This window comes from Pygoscelis adeliae, unplaced genomic scaffold, assembly GCF_000699105.1.
Source record: "Pygoscelis adeliae isolate BGI_AS28 unplaced genomic scaffold, ASM69910v1 Scaffold628, whole genome shotgun sequence".
Classification (NCBI taxonomy): Eukaryota; Metazoa; Chordata; class Aves; order Sphenisciformes; family Spheniscidae; genus Pygoscelis; species Pygoscelis adeliae.
Window position 1 is genome coordinate 547,594 of NW_008825408.1, and position 9,811 is coordinate 557,404.

The window sequence follows — 9,811 nt, forward strand, 5'->3', positions numbered from 1 at the left end:
TCTGGGCCAGCTTCCCCCCCTCGCCCTGTCCCCCAGCACTGAGCACCAGCAGTGCCAGTTCCTGAAGAGCCACAGGCATGGCAATAATTTTGGGAAAGGGCCATGGGCCATGGGCCTGGCACTCGCTGAGGAAATGTGGCTGGATGGCAGAGTCGCATCCCAGCGCTGGGCAGGAGGTGAGGGCATACGGCAGTGCTACGGGGAGCCCGGAGAAGAGCAGAGCAGCCGCAAGCAGAGGATGTGGTTGGTGTGTGTGATACAAGAGTGAGCCAGCACAGCACTGCTGCTCTGCTCAGCCCATCAGAGGGGCACCATGCACTGAGCAGAGTGCATTGTCTCATTGTCCTATTGTCACCTTATTGTCTTGCTGTGCTGTTCTTACAGGGTTTTCCTCCCCCCTGAGGTGCTGCACCTGTACGAAAGCCTCATCCCCTTACAGTCCCAGTGCGCCTGGGAGGCAGGTGGAGAAGCTTCTAGGGGATGTTTTCCCTGCAGAGGCAGGGTCTGTGATCCAGGCTGGCCCTGGCCCCTTTCTCATCAGCCTTGCTTGACATTACTCAGTGATTTGATAGCAGCTGACAAGGAGCCCTAACTAGGAGCGTAGCTGCAGTGCCTGTTGGGTGGGAGGGTGCTAGGTAAAATAAGGCCACACTCAATCCGAAAGGCTTTGTGTCAGTGGGACTCAAATTTCAAACAGTGCCTGGAGTAAATCCTGTGGGGAACACAAATGCTGAGACACTGCAGAGGAGCACCTTGGGGCTGGACTCCCCTGGGGCTGTGAACTGTGTTCTCCACCATGCTTCCACTCCCCATTACCAGAATACAGATTCAGGAAACAAGTATTTCACCTCCTGTTCTTAAAACCCTGTCAGATGCTCTTTTGCATGGCAGAGCAGTACAGGTTAAAGTGCTGCCGTTTGCCTGTTCTTCCCACAGTGCCTTGTTCAGTGACCTGCTTCGCCACCTCCTTTCTCCGGCACTGCTCCCAGGCAGAGCAGCCCCGAGGTCTTTCTGCCCCTTCCCCACCCTCAAACTGCCCATCGCTCTTAAAGACCCACTGGGCAGCTTTGGCTGCTAGCGATGAGTACAGAGATGCTTTAAGACCCGTGCATGTCTTCTCGGTGGCTTGCAATACCACTCTCCGCTGGTGGAAACGGTGGTTGCTTTTCTTAGCTCCTCTCAACAAGCACATGGCATCAAACGCAGCAAGACTCCAGCGCGCTTTGCTGTCACTTCTGTTAGCTGCTGAGCCACGGGAAAAGGGTTGGACTTTGCCAGCTGCTCCTTAGATTTCACCTTGTCTTTTACTCTTCATGTATGGGATAATACAATGTAAGAAAGTACATCTTTTGCTGGTAAGCAAAGGGCTGAACCCAGGAGCCTGACCTGGATTAACCAGCATAGATATTTCTCCTTTCTCCTGATCCTCCCTGACATCTGCTTCTAGGGCATGCTGGGGCTTTGTTTTGCCCGCCAGACTCATAACTCCTTTGCAGCAGGGATAGGCAGTCCTGATACTTCTGTAAAATGCTTACTATATTCATGGTTATTAAACAATTTTAACAAGGATGGTATTTCATATTCAATAGCATCAACTGAAGAAAAACATAACAGTTAATCTCTGACTATATGAGGCAAACAGACTTATCTTTTTGTTACGACTCCTGCCTAGGCATTCAACATTCTCCTTTTTGCAGTGAGCACACATTGCACATTACAAGAGATGCCCATTTGGTCACATCTACACCATATTTTCCATGCTGAAATTTCACTTGTCTCAGCCTCTTTCCTATAGTTGGGGGCAGAGGGTCTGTGGGCGGCTGCCAGCACACCATGGTGCAGGGTGAAAAACAGTTGTCTGATGACTGTTTCTTTACTCTCCCGGATGCTGTTAGTCCCTACAAGGCTAGAAGCTGAGTGTTTCTCTGCTCTTTCTCTCTGAGCACCCTCCCTTCTCCAGCAGTGCCCCATCCCCCCGTGCACAGGCATGTGCATCTGTCTCCTTTGCACAAATGGTGAGCTTCAGCCTGGTGAAACTGGGGCAGATCCGATACCCTCTGACTCACGTGTGCCACACAGCTTCCCGTGGCCACCACCAAAGCACACAAACAGCCACCCTGGGTTAGAGCAAAGGCTTCTTTGCTCCAGGGAGCTCTTTTCCCACGGCAAAGGTTACAGAGTGGTTGGGGATGGAATGTAAGAAAGAGGGCAAGAACAGAGGTGTCCCCCCTAACCTGTGCATCTCTACTGCACCAGCAGTCATGGATTAGCTTCTCCCAGTGAGTCTCAAGTGGTAATCACATGCCTGCCAGGCTTGGGCTTATTGGAGAAGTGAGGTTGAAATGGGTTATAGTCAGCGATGTTCTTGAGGCAAAAAGAGATGTGTCTTCTCTTGAAAAAGTGTCTCTTCTCTTGAGAAAGTGTCTTCTCTTCCCCCTTCTGTGGGGAAGCAGAGACTTCTAGGCTTTACCCTCAAGCAGTCATCAGAAATGCCACCAGGAAGGGCTCCGAGCAGCTGCAGGTGCCTGAATGCAGATGGTGTTGGTGCTGTGACACCCTGCAAGTCTTCAGCTCCTCTGCAGCAGCAGGGGTGCAGGTAGGAGGCAGCCCTGGAGGGGCTGTGACAGCATGGGTACTGCTAGCAGGATCCTCTGCGTAGAGGAGGTAAATAGGCTTTGGCAGCCTCCCAGGCTGTCTCGCTGGTGTACACTACCCCTTTGCAAGGCACGCAAGCTTGTTTTGTCATACCCGTCCCTCTGTCAGACAGCGTTAATTCCCAGGCTGATTTCTGAGGCTGATGCACTCCCCTACAGCAGCACTCTCCAGGCTCTGGCTCCTCTGGGGATGGGGATGAGCTGTGGGCTCTGCCTGCCTTTTCTGATCTCTCCCACCCAGCCCTTGGGCTCTGCCCGGCATGGTCCATGCCCGGCCTGGGTCTGGGTGCTGTATCAACCGCTGCCTGCCCCATGCATGAGCACACCAGGGCCACATCTGGCAGGCCAGAATGCTCAGGGGAGCCTGCGGGGAATTAAAAAGGGGCTGAATGCTCACCCCCACAGCTCCGAGACCTCAGAAAGGAAAGGACAAATTGCAGAGGATGGGCATCCCTATGCTGCCTGCAAGGGGTTCTGCAGGCACAGCCGGGTCCAAGAGGGAGCAAGAGGGTTTGCCTGTAGGACTGCTCAACGATAGAGTCCTTGTGCCCGAAGGGCAGATGTGGCCACTGACAAACCGCTGGCACGTGTGTGGTCTTTGCAGAAGCATGTTTCAACCGTCTGCCCTTGCCTGATGCTGCACTGGAAACCACGCCAGATCACAGCAGCATCCTGCCACCCCCTCCTAGCAGACACCGACAGGAGGACTGAGGAAGCCCTGGAGTGAAACTGCGCCTCTGCCAGGCCCTTTTCACCCAAAAAAAAATAAAAGGGAAAATATGCTGACTGAAAAGACAAAGGTCTAGGGCTGATAAATGCCCAGGTTTAAGAGAAGTGTGTGGCTGTTGTGCCAGCTCAGCCCAAGGGATCCTTTCACACCCGCTTCCAGCCTGGGAGCCTTACACAGCACCTATTTGCTTGTACTTTAGTGAACCGCCTATAACTAAGGGAAAGGCAGAATCATTCCTAAGTGCCTGTCAACAATAATTAGTATAATGCTGTATATGCCTTATTTCAGCATGCAGAAATTAGGCGTGTTCAGCCTTTTACCTTTTAGTAAAAAAAAATCATAATCTTTAAACGAAGACTAATTCTCCTTCGTACTACAGTACGTCTGTACTGTATTACACCTCTAAAGCAGCAACCATGAGATGTGGCCTTTTTAAACATAGCGTTACCCCTGGCCTCTCTAAGGATGCACCATACAAGGCCAAAAACCTCTAGAGAGGGTCCTTCATGGTTGTATCAGCAGCAAATGCTTTGCGACATAAAGGGCACTAGAAATTTTGGTGCGAGGCTCAGGGAATGCTGGGACCAAGGCAGAGCTCTGGCGTACAGCTGCAACCACCCCTGCCAGCAGAGCATCGGTGTTTGTAGGAAGACACCGTCCCACATATCTCTCGAAATCTGCACCTGTGTCAGCAGGTTGCACGCGAAGGAGAATTTCTCTTTCCTTCCTCGTTTCCTGCCTGGCAGGTTGCCATGTCGGTGGGTTTTGTGTCACTGCGGGGACGTAACAACTACCAGGAGGTATGGAAGCACATACAGAAGGAAAAGCAACGCGCCCCCTTTGCACTGAAGGTCAAGACTGGGGCAGTCTGGGAGAGGCCAGCCGTGCCCATGAGCACTTAATAGCCCCCTCAGCTCCTGGGGCTGTCTCCACCGGAGGGGTTTCATTCCTCAAGCTGCTTCTTGCTTGAGGTCAGGCCCCGCAAACCTCTTTTCAAGCAACAATTGTTCACATTTCTGCTGTGACTCTAAGCAGCAAGGATCCCCATCGATGAATAAACTTTGTACAGGCACATTTATGGGCCCTGAAATGCAAAATGAAACACTGGAAATGCCTTCACGAGTAGCTCTCACCTGTCTGAAATAGTTGCTGCTCAATTCGCCAGTCTGGTGGGATGTTATTCCATTTATTTGGCAGGGGCTTTATTCTGGCTGAGGTGATGCAGCTGTTGTCTGTTGGCCTGCTGCATGAGGCGTGCAGAGCAATCATGGTGTCATGGTGAGTCCTAATGCCATTTGGATGTGTTGGGAGGCAGTGTAAACACACTGTGCCTGCCTGGCAGCACCCTGGTAACTTTGGACAACATTTGGGTAATTACAGCTGAATCTGTTGGATGAAGAGAGCTCACAGAGAGTTACGTTTCTTATTACATGAAAATTGGTGTGTGGTCAGAGGGTAGAGACCTAAATTAGTGCCATGCAGAGAGACAGCAGCACTCCTGTCTAGAAACCAAGGGAAAACAAATATGAAGATTTACTTCCATCAGTTGCCCAATCTACATGTTGCAAAATGCAACTAAACATGCAGCTGGTTAAATACGTACCCGCAGTCCCTGTGGAGTCCTTTCTGCCAACACAGGTGTGGGGGTGTTGCCCCTCCTGGGTGAGGATGGGAGGGATATGGGACAGGAGGTATCCAATCCTAGGAGCCAGTGGTTATTTTGGGCCAGGGACAGAGAGGAGAAAATAATGAGTGTAACCTGCAGAGCAAAAGCAAATTGGCAGCTTGAGTGGGCTTTTTGTTGCAAATAAGTGTGCACGTGGGTGTGAGCAGGTAGTGCCCAGCAGGATGACGGGAATGCAGGTGAGTGGTGCCAGCAGAGACTCACAGGGGTTGGTGCACAGCCACAGCCCCCGTCTTTGTGGGAGAGAGCGCAGGAGAGAGCAGCATCCGCCGGGCTGCTGGCTCCCGCCGGCTGGGACCCCTCCGCAGCTCCTGGGTGGGCAGGAGGGCCTGCGGGTAACCCTCCTGCACTGCACCTGAGGGTGCAAGGAGGGTTAATGCACCTGGGGTCCGGGGCCTCATCCAGGGAGGTGCTCATCTCTGCCGCCCCTCTCAAGTGAGGGGGACCAGCACCCCTCAGGACGGGGCCTCCTCACCCCCGAGGACGCTGCTGGAGCCCAGTGATCCTCAGGGCTCTCCCTCGTGGCGTTTGCACACAGGAAGATGTAACGCTCCCTCCGACTGGGACCCCAAGCTGCGGTTTACCCCAAACCAGAGCAACTATGCCTTGAACGATTTGGTGCAGCTGAGCTGTGCCGGGGAGTATGTGCCATCGGTCCCCCAGATCAGATGCATTTCCAGCGGTACCCAGACCCTGTGGAACGGGACTGCCACCTGCAAGGGTAAGCACAGCCCCGCATCACCCTGACCCCGGGGTCCTGAGTTGGCGTCAGACCCTCCGTGACACGGTTGTGCTTCAGCCCCACCTGGGTGGCAGTCCAGGAATGGGGGACCTGGATGCCTTGGCTTCCCCCCCCCATCCTTACAGTGCAAGGGCAGCTTGCCACAGGCAGCTGCCAGGGTCTGTGCTCCTGGGGAGGGGTTCAAAGGCAGGAACAAGGGCCCCGGCACTGGGGGCTACTGTAAGGCCCATGCCTTCAAACAGTGCCTGGGCATACGGCTGAGGTGGTGGGAGTGGAAGGACGTCTGTGTGAAGGCTGGGGAGGAGCCCAGTCCCTGGTCAGCCTTACGCAAATTGAGCCTGAGTGGGGAAGCCTACACGTCTGTAGGGATGGATGGGACTGCTCTTGGGGTGGCCTGCCGCCACCCTTAACTCTGCTCTAGGCTGCAAGAGTGGAGTTGAATGTGGTAACCAAAGGAGCTGGACAGTGTTAAAGTCAGGGCAATAGACCCCACAACAGGCCCCTTCCCATCCTGCTTACAGCTGCTCCTTCTCCTCTGTGCAGAGAGATGCCAGCAGCCCCAGTGGGACTCGAATCTCCGCTTTACCCCAAACGAGAGCTTTTACGGGCTCAATGAAGAGCTGACACTGAGCTGCTTTATGGAGGACGCTCCTCCCCTTGCTGTGATCAGATGTGCAAAAGGGACGTCTCCAGGTTGGAATGATGCTTGGGAGGTGAAGGACATTCAGGGAATGTGGCATGGGGTGGCAGAGAAGCTGACCTGCACCACCGGTAAGTGGGGAAGCAGTAGGTCTCCCCTGCTACATGTACTTCCCTCCAAGGAGGGACCCTGGACATGCTGCCATATCTGTGAGACGCCTTGGCCACAGCTCAGAGATGGGCCCCAGTTGGGAGCAGTCTCCAAGATGGGGAGAGACAGAAGCCTTCAGTGTGGGACAGGTTTTCTCACTGTCCCTGCATCTCCTCCTGGTCTATTCCTGAGTTGCAGGCCATGGGGAAGTTGGAGGAGGCCAGATCCTGCCCCTCAGTTCACCTCTCTCCCTGTGTCCTTTATCACCACCTTGCCCGGGCACATGCTCCTTTCCTCCACTTGGTGGCCCCTGGATTTCCTCATGGTGTTGAATGCTGACACCACAATCTGTCATAGGAAAGCCTCGGTCCCCCTCCTGCCTGAGCATTCCCTGTCCCCAAGAAAGACTCTCACACTTTTTCCCTGACAGGAAAGTGCCCAAAATCCCAGTGGGATAAAAGAGTCCAGTCTGCACCAAGCAAAAAAACCAACAAACAACTGAATGAAGAACTGACGCTGACCTGCCCTGGAGATCTCAAGCCATCCTTCCCCAAGGTCAAATGCGCAAGGGAATTTCTACGAGTGAGTTCTGGAAAACCAGCCTACAGAAATGCCTGGTGGGGCAGGAGCAGCACAGGTGCCTGGATGATCATTGAGGGGGCCGTAGGGTGTAGTGGTAAGTGAGGCAGCAGCAGCTCTCCCATGTTCCCTCTCTACCGTCACCCTCGATAGCGGGCTGTGACATTGCCCAGCTGAGCTGCAGGCACGCCACAGTCCCTCCTTGGTGCTGTGTTGCCCGTACAAACTGTTAAAAGGACAGCCCAGGCAGGAGGCAAGAGACAAGAGAGTGCCAGCGAGCAAGCTGGCAACTCCTGCAGTGGTTCCTGAGCAGTACAGAGGGAGAGCCCCCTGCCAACAAGCCTTGCTGAGGGGTCATGTCCTGGCAGATGGACGTGTCACCTTCCCTCTCCCTGCAGGGGCTGGAGGGATTTCCGAGGATTTCCCTCCTACTGCCACCCCTGCACCACCTCATCACCTCAAACCCCAACTAACACCCACTTTTACCTCTGCCAGAAATGTGCCAAAGGCCCCAGTGGGACTCAGGACTCCAGCTGGCACCAGACCAGGACAATTACAAGAAGAACGAAGAAGTGATGCTGAGCTGCCCTGAGGGTTTCCAGCCGTCCTTCACCAAAATCAAATGTTCGAGTGAAGTTCAGTCCATCAGTCATAGGAAACCTGTATACAGAGAAGTTTGGCGTGGAAGGGACAGCAGAGGTGGCTGGGTCCGCATTCGGTCCAACGTGGAGTGCATTGGTAAGGGAGGCATCAGGAGCAGGATGGTACTTTGCAGGGGCAGGATGCTGGGAATTTGGGCGAGAGTCAGCACGGGATGGTCATGGTTCTCCCTTGGGCCCAGTGCCATGAGGCCCGATGACCATGGAAGCAGCTCTTGCAAGGCCAGGATGAACTGTGTCTCATTGTGCTCTCCCATGGCACCAAAGGATGAATCCAACCACACAACTCAGAGGGTGTGAGGGCAGAGGGACCTCTTTGTTGCTCCCTGTGATCTGTGGTATAGCCCAGCTGGGGACACAGTGTCCTGCACTTCCCCCTGTTCTCCCTTGCCATGTCCTGATGTTTGACGGAATGGGGGCAGTTGCCTCACTGGGGGAATTCTCCCAAAAGGTCACATCCAGCTTCTGAGCACACCATGACCCCAAACTCCTCCTGATCCCCTACCAGAGTTGGAGTGACCAGTTTCAGCCTCTTGCTTTCCCTCCCACTCAGCTGGGTGGGGAGCAGAGCTGTCTGACCGCAGCACCTTTGCAAGGCTGGGAGGGGAAGGGAAGGAAGTGACCTTCTTGCAATGTTTCCTTCACAGAGGTCCTCCAGGTTGTCCCCGGGACCTTGGAGATTTCCAGCACCAGCATCAAACTGAACTGGACCTGCAGGCTCCCTGACGCCTGCCAGCGCATGCGGGCCACGTGCCGTCTGGCAGGGCCTTCCTCCCCTCCCTGTGAGGCTGAAGAGGTGAAAGGAGAGGAGACGCTACACGGCCAGAAGGGAACATTCACCTGTCCCCCTCTGCAGCCCTTCACTGACTACAGTGTCACCATCTCCCTGCCGCCCAGCACGGTCCTGTACACACGGCTCCTCAGGACAAAGGAAACAGGTATGTGTCCACCTACAGGAAATGTAAAGGTGCCCCTCGCCCGTCAGCTCAACCTGATCATCCGCTCCCTGCAGTGATGGTCCTGGGATTGGGGCTGCTCAGATCCTGTGGGAATCAATAGAACGGGCTGTATAGGGCCCTGGAGCACAGCATGTCTCCTCCTCGCTCTCCGCTGGGCCAGGAGCTGCCTGCACCCTGCTCTGGGATCAGCCCCTTCTTGCTGGTCCCATGCATGACCCCGTCCTCCTGTGCTTCCAGTGCCGGACAAACCAAAGAAGCTGTGGCTGGATCCCAGCACGGGGTCCCTCCGGTGGAAGCTGCTGCCCTCCTGCAAAGGGGAGATCATCGGATACCAGGTACCAGGGGACCACAGATTCCCTGCGATCCCCTTCACCTTGCCAGGTGCCTCCCTGCCTGGAGCTCTCTGCAGGCAGGTAAGGAGAGTGGGGAAAGGAAGGCCATGGTGACCTACAGGAGGAAAGAGAAGTTCAGGGCTCCTCTTGTGGGGGACGTCAGCACAGTGCCTGCGATGTTGCAATACCATACCAGTGACCTGGCCTTGGGCTCATTACACATATATACACCTCTTCAAAGGAACGGCCTCCCTCTTGCCCTCAGCTCTTCACAGAGGCTTGGTCCTTTGCTCACAGAGGCAGCCGCTCTGACGTCTTGAGTGTTGGCTCCAAATTTCTCCTCTCCTCCTCTTGTCTGCTTTGAGGTCCACGCATGGGGCCAAGGCTCCTGCTGGTTCCTCTCCGGGAGCCTTGCACGGCTGGGGCAGTCACAGGGAAGGGGAGGCTTGTAGGGATGCTTTGCTCTGTCTCGTTGTGCCATGGGCAGGTTCCCAGAGGGCAGGTCGCAGCTGCTGCCCTCCAGCTCTGTCTCCTGTCCCCAGTTGAACATCACGACGAGGAGCGCACGGGATGGCAGCTTCCTGGAGATGGAGCGGCTGCGGCTGAACAGCTCCGTCACTGAGTACCCGCTGCCTGAGCACAGCCCCGGCAGCAGCTACGTGGGGACGATGCCGGGGCTCAC

At 54.9% G+C, this 9,811-nt stretch overlaps 1 protein-coding gene across 1 annotated transcript in view; it reads left to right on the forward strand.

Moving 5' to 3' along the window:
• Window positions 1–9,811, forward strand: part of LOC103922316 (receptor-type tyrosine-protein phosphatase mu-like) — an 18,811-nt gene that overhangs the window by 1,973 nt on the left and 7,027 nt on the right. The window contains exons 2-5 of the mRNA XM_009330426.1: window positions 7,675–7,917; window positions 8,486–8,776; window positions 9,035–9,132; window positions 9,672–9,788. Coding sequence (XP_009328701.1) covers window positions 7,675–7,917; window positions 8,486–8,776; window positions 9,035–9,132; window positions 9,672–9,788 — 749 coding nt within the window. The remainder of the gene's footprint in view (window positions 1–7,674; window positions 7,918–8,485; window positions 8,777–9,034; window positions 9,133–9,671; window positions 9,789–9,811) is intronic.